Source organism: Neoarius graeffei, chromosome 14, assembly GCF_027579695.1.
Source record: "Neoarius graeffei isolate fNeoGra1 chromosome 14, fNeoGra1.pri, whole genome shotgun sequence".
Taxonomy (NCBI): domain Eukaryota; kingdom Metazoa; phylum Chordata; class Actinopteri; order Siluriformes; family Ariidae; genus Neoarius; species Neoarius graeffei.
This window is the reverse complement of record NC_083582.1, coordinates 3628841-3645161: the sequence shown is the minus strand read 5'-3', so window position 1 is coordinate 3645161 and position 16321 is coordinate 3628841. Positions and strand designations below refer to the sequence as shown.

The window sequence follows — 16321 nt, the reverse complement described above, 5'->3', positions numbered from 1 at the left end:
TGTGAGTGAGTGAGTGAGTGAGTGGTAAAGCCACACGGTGACAGAACACCACTGCCACGGGCAGGAGGCTGAGTATAGTGTCTGTAACGTATACTCTAGTCATGCTATACTCACACTACAGACATACTCCACCCAGTCGCGCTACGCTCACCCTGCTCTCACGCCATAGGCATTGTACCCCACCCAGTCGCACTACGCTCGCCCTGCTCTCACGCCATAGGCATTGTACCCCACCCAGTCGCACTGTGCTCGCCCTGCTCTCGCGCCATAGGCATTGTACCCCACCCAGTCGCGCTACGCTCGCCCTGCTCTCGCCCCATAGGCATTGTACTCCACCCAGTCGCACTATGCTCGCCCTGCTCTCGCCCCATAGGCATTGTACCCCACCCAGTCGCACTATGCTCGCCCTGCTCTCACGCCATAGGCATTGTACCCTACCCAGTCGCACTACGCTCGCCCTGCTCTCACGCCATAGGCATTGTACCCCACCCAGTCGCACTGTGCTCGCCCTGCTCTCGCGCCATAGGCATTGTACCCCACCCAGTCGCACTACGCTCGCCCTGCTCTCGCCCCATAGGCATTGTACCCCACCCAGTCACACTATGCTCGCCCTGCTCTCGCCCCATAGGCATTGTACCCCACCCAGTCGCACTATGCTCGCCCTGCTCTCACGCCATAGGCATTGTACCCCACCCAGTCGCACTACTCTCACCGCATAGGCATTGTACCCCACCCAGTCGCACTACGCTCGCCCTGCTCTCGCCGCATAGGCATTGTACCCCACCCAGTCACACTATACTCACCCTACTCTCGCACCACAGACACTATTTACCCTACTCTTGCACCATGGACATTATACTCCAGTCACACTATAATGTCTGTGGTGCGAAAGTAGGGCGAGTATAGTGTGACCGGGTGGAGTATAATATGAGTAGGGTGAGTATACAGTGGTATGCAAAAGTTTGGGCACCCTTACTGAAAATGTCTGTTACTGTGAATAGTTAAGTGAGCAGAAGATGAACTGATCACCAAAAGGCATAAAGGTAAAGACGACATTTCAGCGATTTCTGCAAGATTTGTGTATTATTTTTGTTTTGTACAATTGGAGAGTGAAAAAAGAAAAGGAACACCATGCGAAAGTTTGGGCACCCCAATACATTTGAGTTCTCAGGTAACTTTTACCAAAGTTCCAGACCTTAATTAGCTTATTGAGCTGGGGCTTGTTCAAATTCTTCGTTAGGAAAGGTCAGATGATGCAGATTTCAAAGCTGTATAAATTCTCTGACTCCTCAAACTTGTCCCTAAAATCAACAGCCATGGGCTCCTCTAAGCAACTCCGTCGCATTCTGAATAATAAAATAATTGATGCTCACAAAGCAGGAGAAGGCTACAAGAACGTAGCAAAGTGTTTTCAGGTAGCCGTTTCCTCAGATCGTAATGTTATTAAGAAATGGCAGTTAACAGAAACAGTGGAGATCAAGGTGAGGTCTGGAAGATGAAGAAAACTTTCTGAAAGAACTGCTCGTTGGATTGCTAGAAAGGCAAATAAAACCCTCTGTTTAAGACCTTCAGAAAGATTTAGCAGACCCTGGAGTGGTGGTGCACTGTTCTACTATGCAGCGACACCTGAACAAATATGACCTTCATGAGAGAGTCATCAGAAGAAAACCGTTCCTGCGTCCTAGCCACAAAATTCAGCGTCTGAAGTTTGCAAATGAACATCTAAATAAGCCTGATGCATTTTGGAAACAAGTCCTGTGGACTGATGAAATCAAAATAGAACTTTTTGGCCACAATGTGCAAAGGTATGTTTGGAGAAAAAAGGGGGCCAAATTGCAGGAAAAGAACACCTCTCCAACTCTGAAGCATGGGTGTGGATCCATCATACTTTGGGGTTGTGTTGCAGCACAGGGCACATTTCATTGGTCGAGGGAAGCATGGATTCGAATAAATACCAGCAAACTCTGGAAGCAAACATCACACCATCTGTAAAAAAGTTGAAGTTAAAAAGAGGATGGGTCCGACAATAAGACGATGATCCAAAACACACCTCAAAATCTACAATGGAATACCTCAAGAGGCCCAAGCTGAAGGTTTTGCCCGGGCCCTCACAGTCCCCTGACCTAAACATCATTGAAAATCTGTGGATAGATCTCAGAAGAGCAGTGCATGCAAGACAGCCCAAGAAACTTGTAGAACTGGAAGCCTTTTGCAAGGACGAATGTGTGAAAATCCCCCAGGGAAGAACTGAAAGATTATTAGCTGGCAACAAAAAGTGTTTACAAGCTGTGATACTTGCCGGGGGGGGGGGGGGGTGTACTAGGGACTAACCATGCAGGGTGCCCAAACTTTTGCTTCGGGCCTTTTTCCTTTTTTGTCATTTTGAAAATGTAAAAGATGAAAATAAAAAATTGTTTTTGCTTAAAATATTAAAGGGAATGAGTCATCTTTAACTTTATGCCTTTTGGAGATCATTTCATCTTCAACTTGCTTAACTGTTCACAGTAACAGCGATTTTTGACCAGGGGTGCCCAAAGTTTTGCATACCACTGTAGTGTGACTGAGTGGAGTATGATGTGAGTATAGTGTGACTGGGTGGAGTGTAATGTATAGTAACTATAACAGTAAAGAAATAAAACAAAAGAGGCTGGCTATGATCTAAGACAATTCTACAACCCAGAACCAGATGGGAGCTCCGCTTTTAGGCAGCGCCTCAATCTATATATTAAATAATGTCGAGATTTAAAGCTAGACTGCCTTTCAGATTTTTCAAGTGTAGGTCATAAAATGAATTTTCCCGACACCCAATTATTTTTGTTTAGTGACTGAAAGCTACTGAATTTGAATCACAGACTTCCAATTTTATTAGTTTTTTTAAATAGAACAATGAATGTATTTCAGGTCGTGTGGCCCTAAATTCTCCGCTATTTTTTCCTGCTTCACCATGACCCAATACAAGATACTACATCATGCATCACGTGGTGATCTTTCCCCATTCATGCAAGGTATTGTGGGGTACAAATTTGAAACAGGAGAGAAAAATGGAGGACGTGAGTGTGCGAATAAAACGTGAAAGAGCGACTACAGTAACGGAAAGAAAGCAAGAAGAAAAGATGTTATGTTCTATACGAAGGAAAGGAAACGCAGGACCAAACTAATAAATATGGGGGCTCAGCGAGCACCTCGGTGTGATCAGCTGTTCGTTTAGTGACAGAATGATGGAACTGTCAGTGCACGCTCAAAGGGAAACCTGTAGATGGCAGTAATGCAACACTGTGGATGCCAGCTGCCGTAAAACCCAAAAGAAGAAGAAGGTAAACCTGCGCATGCGCACACGGACTTCCTCTGTCTGCTCGACTGCGCCAAGCGAGCGATTTCATGCACATTATTTGCTTTAATCCCCTCAAATTAAATAACTTCCCAGCCACAGAATGGCCTGATATTTTGTGAGATATTACAGAAATAAACAGATATCACAATCACCACATTTCAGACGGAACTAAATTTCACCCATTTTATGAAATCGAAAGGCCGTCTCGCTTTAATAATGGATTAATATTCATATTTATATTATTAATATTAATCTTGTAATGAAACATATATGACTTTTAAATTATTATTTAATGAATGACGTGTTCAATAAAGAACTATTTATCTACAGTAAAGTTCACACCCACCATACAGACCATCTGCTGCTCCATGGATGAAAAGGGAGCATCAGTAACGTAGGTACAGCACGAGACTGATTTACTGAATAAACCTGCAGTTCAGTGAATGTTCCGGCACAAATCATGCGGTAATATTAACTTAACTAGCTAGTTGTAATGTCAGTAATTAATAAAATATTGACATAAAGCAGCAGCTTGCACCACTGAACACTCAAACATCTGACAGGGGTTTTATTGTTGGTGTTTAATCCGATCAGTGCTGTCTGCAGTCTGCGTGTGTGTGTGTTCACTCCTCTGCTCCAGAAGGAAGGCGTCGAGGTCCCGCAGCTGCTTCAGGAAGCCCCAGTTAGGGATGATCTGTCTATGGCACTTCACCTGCTCGATGGCCTCCACCAGCGTCATCTTCTCTTCGATCATCAGGTAGGCGAGGACCAGTGTGGCTGAGCGACTGCGTCCCATTACACAGTGTACCAGCAGCTTGTCTGAAAGCAGAGGGACAGGAGGGGACCACAGGTAAACAGGAAGTGCATATTAAACATAGAACACTGGTATGCGAGTGGAGTGAAAGTGTGGTCAGGGTGTATTCTTACTCTGCGCATTACTCAGGACACGTCTCATATACTCGGCCATGGTGAAGAAGTGCACACTCATGTTGAATGAAGGAATGTCGTCTGCCTCAATCCCATAGTACTCTATGTCCATGTTGCTATAGTAACCAGCTCCAGTACACACACTGTTCCTCTCACCCTCTGCAGCATTCAGAACATGAGTCACACCCAGTTTCTGTAAGCCATAACGGTTCCGCGCTGTCTGCCTGTCTCTCACACACACACACACACACACACAGAGTGGCTACACCTCAACATTTCCATTTACTCAGCTGGTTAACATTTGTCCTTAAGGACAGCAGTGTCCACTAAATATGAAACAAGAGTTTGTAGATCTGTACATGAAGGAAGGCTTGGGGGAAGCCATGTAGCCCAGGAGTAATAGGGTTATACCCGGAACAAATTAGTAACAAGCTGAAAATTTCAGAATATGTTCAGAATACCTTTAGGAATAACATACTAAAAAGTCCCCGGAAATCCCCCTTGCGCTCTCTGAGAAATTCAAGATGGCATCCAAAATGGCCGCCAAATGGAGATCTGCCCATATCTCAGGCCCAAAACAAAATATTAATGCAATTAAAAGGTCAGAATATATGTTTTGTAGGGTAGGAGAGTAAATTCCAACATGTGTGTATTAATTACATTGTGTATTAACATTATATAATAACAATGTACACATTATTATAACAGTATATTTGTGTATAATGTGTTCGCTTGCCATGTCTGGTTAGATTGTCATATTTTTGGCACTGGGAGTTTCACTAAAACCAAAAACATCATGAACTCCAAAACATTACCTTCAATCCATTATAACAATTTATTTACATATATTGTTCATTATAACAAGAAGCTAATCCAACACAATAAATCATGGCGACTGAGTGTTCCTCAAATAATGAACCTATTTACAAGAAGACAACTAGTCATTGTTCTATAACTTTCAGCTTCAACAATCAATAAATCGAACACATCAGTCAACCAGACAATCATATTTAATTGGTAGATTCATATACCAATACATCTATCATAAATCAATCCATAAATCAATCAATCAATGCAGTCATCATCCTCATCAGATTCGGCAGAAACCGGTTCTTCAGTTTCTCCCTCATGATCTAACAAAGATGGCATTGGTGCTGCATTCGTGCATGTTTGACCACTGCACTTTGTACACAGGGCAGAGCAGTGTACCCCCATCTTCCTGCAGCCACATGACACTCCACAGCCATCTGCTCTGCAACCACAAGAGACCATGTTGAGCAGAGTGTCTGGAGCAATGGGGCGGTCAGTTTCAACTGGTGTCAAAATATCCTCCAGTTTCCATCCCCAATCTGTAGGCTGCAGGGGCCTACCCATCCATTCTTGAACAGTGAGATAAGTTCTGAATGAATGTTGTTTAGCTGGGAGTCGCCGGAATGTTGAAGAAGTGTACTGAAACAGCTTGCCATTGTAGTTTTAGAAGATAGAGTTCTCAAATTTAATTTCCCTTTAATATTTTATCAAAGCTTAAAGATGCACTAAATATTAAGGAAATTGATGTCTAATTGTTGTCTTACATTATGTTCATGTATGTAGGTAGCCTACTAAGCTAATCTGTCAATCATGTCAACCATCAAATTCCATGTAATTTCCACATTAATGACCTTGTAATCTTGGTTAATTTTAACAGTGTGACAATGGTGAATTTGCATTGCTTGTATGAGAGAACATATAATTTAACATTTTAATTGCATTTATATTATGTTTTATCCCTGAGATATTGAAAAAGCTCCAATCGGCGGCCATTTTGGACGCCATCTTGAATTTCTCAGAGAGCACAAGGTGGATTCCTGGGGACTTTTAGTATGTTATTCCTAAGGGTATTCTGAACATATTCTGAAAAATTCAGCTTGTTACTAATTTGTTCCGGGTTGGACTCAATTTTGAGCTAATGCTCTTGGGCTAATGGCCAAATTGTTAGAGAAACAGCTTCAGGACCAAAAGGCTGCTGGTTTGATTCCCTGAACCAGCAGGATTGGCTCAAGTGCCCTTGAGCAAGGTGCCTAACCCCCAACTGCTCTGGCAAGACTGGTGGCGTACATTGTGTCTGATTAACCAGAGAAAAACTGATGATGTGATTATCAGTTTGGAAAAGAACCCGGCTGTAACTAAAACATGAAGGACAGTGGACTCTATTCCAAGAACAGCAATGTCTACGTTTTGGACAAAGAAGGCAGTTGGTTAAAGGACATGAGACACCCTTCTCCAAAGATGACAACATCAATATTTTGAACAGAGAAGATAATTGGTTAATCCACATCTAAGAAACATCTCTTCTTCAAAATGTCCACATTCCAGAAGTAGAAAATCTCATAGAGCTCCGTCTGAACGACAAGGAACACATGCATGACAAGATGATACCTTGTTGGATCCTTTGGATTTATATCTAAAGTCTAAAGGGTAAGGGAGATGCTCCAAATCTAATGCCATAGAAAAGACGTGCTATGCCTTTGTCCAAGTTCTGGCCAGAAAAGACACCTGGTTGAGCAGCATCTCAAAAATGTCGGTGACTTATTCTCGGGCAAAGATGTTCACATTCTGGACAAAACAGGCACTTGTCAGATCTACATCTAAATGAGAAGAGACCAGTCTTTGTAGAAAACTTTTTAGGGGTATGGGACTCTTCATCAAGAACAATAACACCCACATTCAGGACAAAGATTACTTTAGAGACCTACATGTAAAGGACAAGGGCTGTTCCAATCGAGAACAACAATGTCCACATTATGGTCAGAGAAGACAACTGTTTGAACAACTTCTTCAAAGACAGTGATGTCCAGTTTCTGGTCAAAAATATTTTCTTTTGTAGATATAAAGAACATGTCTTCAAGGACACCAGTGTCCACATTCTGGCCAAGGAGAACTATTGGTAGATCTGCACTTATGAGGCAGTAGACAGTTAGCTCTACAGTTCCTCGAAATGAATCTGTTGATTTACAGGACATCAAAATCAAAAGGGACACTTCTTTGAGGACAACTAGTTAAGGGTACAGGACTTTACATCAAGGACAACAAAGGCCACATTCTGGACTAAACAATTGGTAGACTCTCATCAATAGTGTGAAGGACATTCCTTTGAGAACATAATGTCCCCATCCTGGAAAGAGAAGACAACTGGTAGACTTTCATGTAAAGGACAAGGGCTGTTCCTCTGAGGACAATACTGTTCACATTCTGGGCAGAGGAGATAATTGGTTGAACATGTGTACCTTCTTCAAGGAAGATGAGGTCCACTTTCAAGACAAAAACATTATTGGTGAGTGTATGGTCTTCAGAACGTTCATTTTCTGACTAAGACGTCTAGGAGATCTCCATCTGATGAAGAAGTGGTACTCTTTTGAGGAGAGCTATGTCCACATTTTGCTCAGAGGAGATGATCGTTAGACCTACATCTAAATGACAAGGGACAATTTCTGGTCAAGGAAACTGGTAGACCTGCAAGCCCTGCATGTTAGATCTATTAATAACAACTCCTTTAAGAACAGCAATGTCCATGTCTCCAGTTAAAGGACATTCACTGTGTAAGCAACATCACTTGGTTATTGAATAAATACACCAACTCCTGGACCAGTGCTCGTTTATATGTCTGGGATTTGGGTGAAAGATGTTTCACGTACTCACTCGTCTCCTATAAAGACGTTGGGCCACACTTCGTTGACGGGTGTGTATGCTACAGTGCCACGTGCTAGCAGCTTCTCCAGCTCGTAGTTACTGGGTGTCACATATTCCTGTTTTTCCTCAGGAACATCTGCCTTCAGACCAATCTTCAACCCGTGAGATGCCATTTGTCTTCTGGATTACATCTGAAAAAAACCACTATTACAATAGTCAGGTGAAGGGGGCGTGGCCTTGATACCTCGTCTCCTATACCTTTGTTGTGCTTCTGGGTAGTTATAAAAGGTGTGGCCTGGGTGCCTGTCAGTCCTAATGAAGGAAGTGTGAATTACATTGTTCGATATTTCACATAGAAACAGCTCTAAATTGTTTTAATGTATATGTTATAATCAGATATTTTATACCAACTGAACCTGTCAGGGAGCGCGAGTTGGCCTAGTGGTTAGCGTGTCCGCCTCTCGACCAGGAGTTCTACTCATGGTTGGGTCCTACCAAAGACCATCATAAAAATGGTACCTACTGTCGTCTGGCAAGGCACGCTGCAATACAGATGCAAGTGGGGAGTCAAACTCTTGCAGTTACCAGAGGACCCGCCCCCCACTGTAACCCTAACTGTATAATAGGCGAGAGGCCGAGGGCTACCGAAACGGAGATCGGCGCCGCACCCATACACTTCAAGGAGTTGGATAGTACTGGGACAGGAGACTGCCTGGGAAGACCAGATCTTGGTGCAAGAGGGACTTTGGCTTTGACTTGAACCTGTCAGGATGTGGATTGTGTAAACCAATAAACACTCCACACTATGGAGTCTTAAAGATATTCATGAAGCAGAAGAATCATTAAAATACAGAAAGGCATGGAAGCAACATTTCTGTGAGTTATTAGTCATTAAAAGACACAGTGGTGGGATGGGACAGCACCGTGACAAGGAGGTATTTCTCATTTCTGTTTCTTATTCTATACAGTATATAGAGCTACTTCTTGTCTTTGCTAAATTCTTCTCTCTTAACTCTTCAAGCACCAATCACCAAAGTAAATTCCTTGCATGTGAGAACGTACTTGGCAATCAACTTGATTCTGATATTTGTCCTGTTTAAGCTACATTTGTTTTTGTTTTTACACTGATTAACGTAGAAAGCTGAACATGCAAGAACTCACCACCGATTTCTCTGGAAGCTTTCAGTTTCGTCTTGTGTCTGCGCAGTTGTTAAAGCTGTAGACAGTAGCGTGTGTGTTGGGGAGATTTAACTGAGGGTTAATTGCTTTATTCTGGGAATGGAGTCAGGTTCCGACTATTTATAGAACTCTTACTCACGTCTCACCCTGAAACACACAAGCACATTATGTTTAGGTTTTATTTGGACTTGTCTTTAGGACAACTGCTAGTCTGACAAAAAGCGGCACGAAAATCTGATTCTGATGCTACAAATAACATCAGTGAAGGAGGCGTGGCCTCTGTATGTCAGTCTCAGTGAAGGAGGCATGGCCTCTGGCTCTCAGTCCAGAAATGGGTGTGGCCTCTGTGTCTAATAAGACAGTGTTTCTCAATCTATGGGCTGTGGACCGGTACCGGTCTGTGAGAAGATTACCGTCGGTCCACAAGGCTGCCTCTGCACTAGTAGTCAGTGTTATAATTTCAAACTACTGGTCACTGTCAATCAGATTATGTAGAAGAGCGATTGGCTGGCTCTGCTCTCAGTGCTTTTGTCACTGTGTGCCACGTAGCGTAAGTCCCGCCCCCCATTCTAGAATGTTCAGCGTTCCCGCCCGCACGAGGTTGCACACTTGCACTTATTCATTCATTCTGTCCCAAGTCCAGTCATTCACGCACACACGCTTTATGAGAGTAATATCATGGCATGTTCAGAGAAAGCTACTCTTGACTCTTTCTTTGGAAAGCGCCCATCTGACAGTGCAGATACACAACGTGAGCCAGAGGCAAAAAAACATCGCCCATTCACTCACAATTACGACCCTTCATACATACAATTCGGCTTTATTTCAAGTGATAGTTGTCCCCCGAAACCAATCTGTGTTATCTGCCAAACCATGCTAAGCAACGAAGCTATGAAGCCATCCAAATTACGCCGGCATTTGGAAACTAAACATTCGCATCTCAAGGATAAATCAGAGGATTTTTTCAGAAGAAAACGTGATGAATTGGCCACCCAAACTAAAGTGTTGAAAAGTAATTTGACCGAGAATGAAAAGCTAACAAAGGCATCGTACATGATTTCACACCACATTTCCAAATGTCAGGCACCCTTCACAATTAGGGAGAAGCTAATTATGCCTTCGATTGTTACTGCTTGTAGTGAGGTGTTGGGTCCGGCTGCTGCAGCCAAAGCAAAAGAGATTCCTCTGTCAAATGACACCGTCTGTCGTCGAATTGACGATATGGCGGCAGACATCGAAATGCAAATTTTAGAAAGGGTGAAGTCATCTGACTGGTTTGCCATTCAATTGGATGAGACCACGGATCTCTCTAACTTGTCTATGCTTCTGGTCTACATCAGATATGCTCATGAGGGCCGGTTTCATGAGGATTTTTTGTTTTGCTTCCAGGGACCACAACCGCTGGAGAAATATTCTGTATGCTTGATGGGTACATCTCTGGGCATGGGTTGATATGGGGGCATTGCGTCGGTGTCTGCACAGATGGGGCAGCGGCTATGACCGGCAGGCACAACGGAGTTGTTGCTCGGGTAAAAGCCGTTTCACCATCAGTGCAGGCAACACACTGTGTTATTCATCGAGAGGTCCTTGCCTCTAAACGCCTGTCCACAGAGCTTCATGAAGTTTTAAATCAAGTGGTCAAAATAGTGAACTTCATTAAGGCCAATCCGGCAAATTCCCGTCTATTTACAGCTCTGTATGATGAGATGGGTGCAGATCATGTTCATCTGCTCTTGCACTCTGAGGTTCGTTGGCTGTCACGGGGTAAAGTGGTGAACAGAGTGTACGAGTTGAGGCATGAGGTTGAGGCATTCTTGACAAACAGTCCAATCTTGCCGATCACCTGCGAGATCAGTCTTGGCTTATAAAGGTAGCTTATCTTTCTGCCATCCTGGACCATTTCAATATGCTAAACCTGTCGATCCAAGGCCCAGCGTGTGACATCTTTCAAGCCAATGATAAAATCATGGCTTTCAAAAAGCAGCTCTCAGTCTGGACCAACAGAGTTAATAGAGGTGTGTTTGACATGTTCGGCTGTCTGTCGTCTCTGGCTGATGAAGGTGTGGATTTGGGGCGGGTGCCGGCAGTGATCGCGCAACACCTTACCGAAACACTGCGTCATTTTGATTCATACTTCCCCTCAAAATCCCATCTCACAGAAAAGTAATGGGTAAGAGATCCGTTCACCAACCCAGAAACGAGCGCTCTGCCACCTGTGGTGCGGGATAAACTTCTGGAGCTTTCGTGCGATGCTGGTCTGCAGTCGAGATTTGGTCGACTTTCTCTGTCTGAATTCTGGCTGTCATGCTGTGATGAAGATCCCCAGCTGAGTGAGATGGCAGTGAAAACACTGATGCCTTTCCATTCAACATACCTCTGCGAGACCGCATTTTCACATTTGACAGCCACAAAGACAAAATACTGAAACAGGCTCAACTCAGAAAACACGCTCCGAGTGGCCTGGTCACCCTGTCTTCCTCGTTTCGACCTGTTGGTGGTGAGAAAGCAGGCACATCCTTCGCATTAGAATGCTGACTTTTCTTTTACCAAATCTCTGTGGGTGACTGGGCCTGTCATGTGAGGTTAAAAGTCAGCACGTAGCCTCCGTTCAGTTCTCCCTTCTTCATACTGGGACTGTGTAATCAGTCAGTATTAGGGCTACAGTGGGTCTTTAGGGTTCTCGGTTTGAGGTCCCATGTTTCTGGTAGACCTTTTTATAAGTGTGTGTATGTTACTGAGGCACTGTTTGGCAGTGCTTCAAGTTCAAAGGTGTAGTTTAAAAAAAAAATCTAAAACACAAAAGTAAAAAAAATCTTGGTTTAATGGTTCTTACGCAAATGGTAATAATAGGTTAATAATAATAATAATAATAGTCAAATTATTGGGCCTACATATCAGTATATTTATGTAATTTGGCAATAATCTCAAAGCCAAAGCACTTCTGTTAGTTTCCCTAGTTTAATAATAGTTTAGGCCTAAGCAATAATAATAATAATAATAATAATAATAATAATAATAATAATAGGCCTACTACTACTACTACTAATAATAATAATGATGATGATGATGATGATGATAATAATTATTATTATTATAATGGCATATCTTTGGACAGTTACTGGTCATTTGGCAATTTTCTACAATTCTGCCAATGCACTCCTGTTAGGTTTTATTTAGCCAAAATATTGTTATGCTGGTATAAGCCTGCTACTTGTAACAAGTACTACTAACAAAAAAAAAATAATAATAATGGGCGGCACGGTGGTGTAGTGGTTAGTGCTGTCGCCTCACAGCAAGAAGGTCCGGGTTCGAGCCCCGTGGCCGGCAAGGGCCTTTCTGTGTGGAGTTTGCATGTTCTCCCCGTGTCCGTGTGGGTTTCCTCCGGGTGCTCCGGTTTCCCCCACAGTCCAAAGACATGCAGGTTAGGTTAACTGGTGACTCTAAATTGAGCGTAGGTGTGAATGTGAGTGTGAATGGTTGTCTGTGTCTATGTGTCAGCCCTGTGATGACCTGGCGACTTGTCCAGGGTGTACCCCGCCTTTCGCCCGTAGTCAGCTGGGATAGGCTCCAGCTTGTCTGCGACCCTGTAGAACAGGATAAAGCGGCTAGAGATAATGAGATGAGATTAATAATAATAATAATAAACTATGTATGTATGTATCTATGGAGGCGCTCACGATGTGTGTGTGTGGGGGGGGCGCACAGAGGCGTAGGCCTATGCAGGGCCTTGCAGCATCAAGGGCTAACATTACTGGGCCCCAGAGCAAAGAAGTTTGAGAAACCCTGCACTAGCCTAGCTTTTAGCTTAGCCCCGGCTTTGCAGCCCCTGGGTTTCCTCCTCAGCTCCGCTGGGATGGGGTGTCGTATCCCGACTCGTCCCATTGTTTTCAGGGCCAGCAACTCCTCTCTCGAATAAGCGAGAAAACTGGCTCCTGGTTGCGTGTTAAAGTTAAAAATATCCATATAATATAAGTAAAACACACTATATATTTGTAAGAAGAGCATAAAAGTAAAAAAGTGGAAAAAAAAGAGGTTTAAAGAGCTAAAAACTACAGAGCTACCGGAGAGGCAGCCGTCTCACACAGCGCCACACTATGTTAATAGTTGGTTGCCTCTTTTACCAGCTTGTCTGCTTCCTCATTACCACCAACTCCTTTATGGGCTGGAACCCATACAAACTGGATTGATATTCCCTGTTGACTGATTGCAAATAAGATATTATTAATTTCATTCAATAAGTCCTGTCGGCATGACGATTCTCCACTTTGAATGGATGTGAGAGATGACATCGAATCAGAACAAATAACTGCTTTAGGAGGCTGAGCTTCTTCTATCCACTGTAATGCAATAATAATGGCGGTCATTTCAGCTGCAAATATGGACAGACGATCTGATGTTCTCTTTTTAATAGAGATTTTGTAATCAGGGATATAAACTGCAATACCTGTTTTACCCTCTGAATCTTTAGATGCATCTGTATAAACCTGTATTGTATTATAGTACCTACTTCCTAAATATTGCTCTACGTTCGGATACACTCCTCCAGATTTAGCTCTCTCTTTGGTTTCCACGATCACTGTAGGGGAGCAACCAAGGTGGAGTTGTTACCAGGAGCACAGTCTTACTACAAATGAGATAATCTATTCCCAATTGATTTGCTAATTCATTACCATCCCATCCAAAGCTACAAATCTGGGATCTACCATACTCCCAACACTCATTGAGAACTTTTTTAGTAGGGTGTGATGCCTCATGTCCATTTAAATTAATCCAGTAAGCCATACTCAACTTAAGACGTCTGAGGCTTAAAGGCATTTCTCCTGATTCTACTTGTAACGCTGGTATGGAAGAAGTTCGAAATGCACCACAACATGTCCTGAAACTTTTAGCCTGCATTCTATTGAGTTCATTAAGCAGTGCCTTAGATGCTGAAAGATACACAATACAGCCATCATCTAAAACTGATCTTATCAGTGCAATATAAATTATTTTAAGGAACATCCCTGAGGCTCCCCAGTTGTACCCTGATAAAAATTTCAACACATTAATGCCCTTTTTGCATTTCTCAATTATTTTCTGAATATGCTTCTTAAATGTTAACTTGACATCAAACCAAACTCTCAAGTACCTAACAATATTAACTTGCTCTAAGGACTGGTTATACAACTTAAGCTTTAGTGGGGGACTTGCTCTTTTCTTTAAAAAACAAATAAATTGAGTCTTTTCTACAGACAAATGGAAACCCCACTCACATGCCCATTCTTCTACCTTGTTGATAGCTAATTGGATTTTAGTTCTAATGTTATCAATATTTTGTCCTTTTACCCACAAAGCTCCATCATCAGCATATAATGCTCTATTGATTCTAATGTCATCTATTTTATTAAAAACATCATTAATCATAATGTTGAACAGTACTGGACTGCGTACACTACCTTGAGGTGTTCCATTTTCTATTGAATAGATGTTAGAGAAGTTAACCCCAACTCTTACTTCTATTGTTCTGTCCTTTAAGAAGTCTCTAAACCAGTTAAACATCTTGCTACCTATTGAGGTATTTCACTCACGTGACCAAGTCATGTGATGCTGCCATTTTGGATGGCACGGCTCGAATCAGTTTGAATGCGAGGAAGACGACAAACGAAAAACATAAAAGAAAAAGGAGCGAGATGCAGAAAACACCTTCACTATCCAGCGACGTAGGGCATTTACAGGGCGAGCAGAGGGAGAGGGATTTGCAAAAATTGAGGTTAGCAGGCTTAGAGAACGACGTTTACCTGCTTCCACCAGGATTGTTCACTGACGTACGGAAGTACACGAAGCCCTCGTCTTTACCTGACTTCGGCCCACATGATCTGTATACCTATGTCGTTAAAAACCCATCGCCATACACAGGTATTGATCTGAAAGCGTATAAGAGTTTGGATGCCTACAAATATTTTGTCAGGCTGGGTAACATGCCTACATCAGCGGGTCGTCCCTGGAGCCGGTGGTCGCCATCTGATTACAGCTAAGGTTTGTTCACATTTTCATTTACTTTCGGTCCTCAGGATAAACAAAATGTTATTAAATGTCATTGAAATAACTTCTTAGTCTGTTGAGACATGGCCCGTTATAAATTTGCTGTTACCAGGCAATGACTAAGAACTGTATTATTAGGGTCGGTGTAGTTGTAGCAGTGTATTAGCAACTAGCTGTTAGCACTAGCTAATGTCAACAACATCATAGCTGGTATGTTACTGTAGCAATGTTTACGTTCAGTCATTTGGATGACTGTTAAAACCTTTCAGCCTCAAGTTTTGCCTTTACTGTATTTACTAGTTTACTGAGCCAGCGCGCGCTAGCCGGCAAGCCGGGAGCCAGTGCGCGCTAGCCGGCCGGCCGGCGCGCGCACGCTAGCTCAGTAAACTAGTAAATCCAGTAAAGGAAAAACTTGAGACTGAAAGGTTTTAACAGTCATCCAAATGACTGAACGTAAACATTGCTACAGTAACATACCAGGTACTGTTGTTGACATTAGCTAGCTTGCCGTCCAAAATGGCGGACACCGGGGCGTCACGTGACCCTGTGACGTCAGGTGAAATACCTCAATACCCATCCTATTCAGCTTAATTAACAACCCCTCCTTCCACACTGTAAAAAAGAAAACTACTCTTTATTCAGTAGAGTTAGTATTCTGAATCACTCTGACAAGAAAATGACTACAACCCCGATTCCAAAAAAGTTGGGACAAAGTACAATTTGTAAATAAAAACGGAATGTAATGATGTGGAAGTTTCAAAATTCCATATTTAATTCAGAATAGAACATAGATGACATATCAAATGTTTAAACTGAGAAAATGTATCATTTAAAGAGAAAAATGAGGTGATTTTAAATTTCATGACAACAACACATCTCAAAAAAGTTGGGACAAGGCCATGTTTCCCACTGTGAGACATCCCCTTTTCTCTTTACAACAGTCTGTAAACGTCTGGGGACTGAGGAGACAAGTTGCTCAAGTTTAGGGATAGGAATGTTAACCCATTCTTGTCTAATGTAGGATTCTAGTTGCTCAACTGTCTTAGGTCTTTTTTGTCGTATCTTCCGTTTTATGATGCGCCAAATGTTTTCTATGGGTGAAAGATCTGGACTGCAGGCTGGCCAGTTCAGTACCCGGACCCTTCTTCTACGCAGCCATGATGCTGTAATTGATGCAGTATGTGGTTTGGCATT

The 16321-nt window shown here is 42.8% G+C and overlaps 1 protein-coding gene across 1 annotated transcript; it reads right to left on the bottom strand.

The window, feature by feature from the left end:
• Positions 1-3882: 3882 nt before the first annotated feature.
• dusp29 (dual specificity phosphatase 29) lies at positions 3883-9359 on the bottom strand. Its single transcript, XM_060939145.1, has 4 exons — positions 9089-9359; positions 7937-8118; positions 4259-4482; positions 3883-4150 (listed from the first exon to the last, which is right to left on the bottom strand). The coding sequence occupies exons 2-4, from the start codon at positions 8098-8100 to the stop codon at positions 3900-3902; spliced, it is 639 nt and encodes a 212-aa protein (XP_060795128.1). The 5' UTR covers positions 8101-8118; positions 9089-9359; the 3' UTR covers positions 3883-3899.
• Between the last annotated feature and the right edge of the window lie 6962 nt (positions 9360-16321).

Excerpts from the sequence above, each read along its gene's own strand:
- dusp29 (XM_060939145.1), bottom strand. The coding sequence starts at position 8,100 with ATGGCATCTCACGGGTTGAAGATTGGTCTGAAGGCAGATGTTCCTGAG. Across the intron at positions 4,483-7,936 it reads AACGTCTTTATAGGAGACGA|GCAGACAGCGCGGAACCGTT; the intron begins GTGAGTACGTGA and ends TGTGAGAGACAG. Across the intron at positions 4,151-4,258 it reads TGTCCTGAGTAATGCGCAGA|ACAAGCTGCTGGTACACTGT; the intron begins GTAAGAATACAC and ends CTCTGCTTTCAG.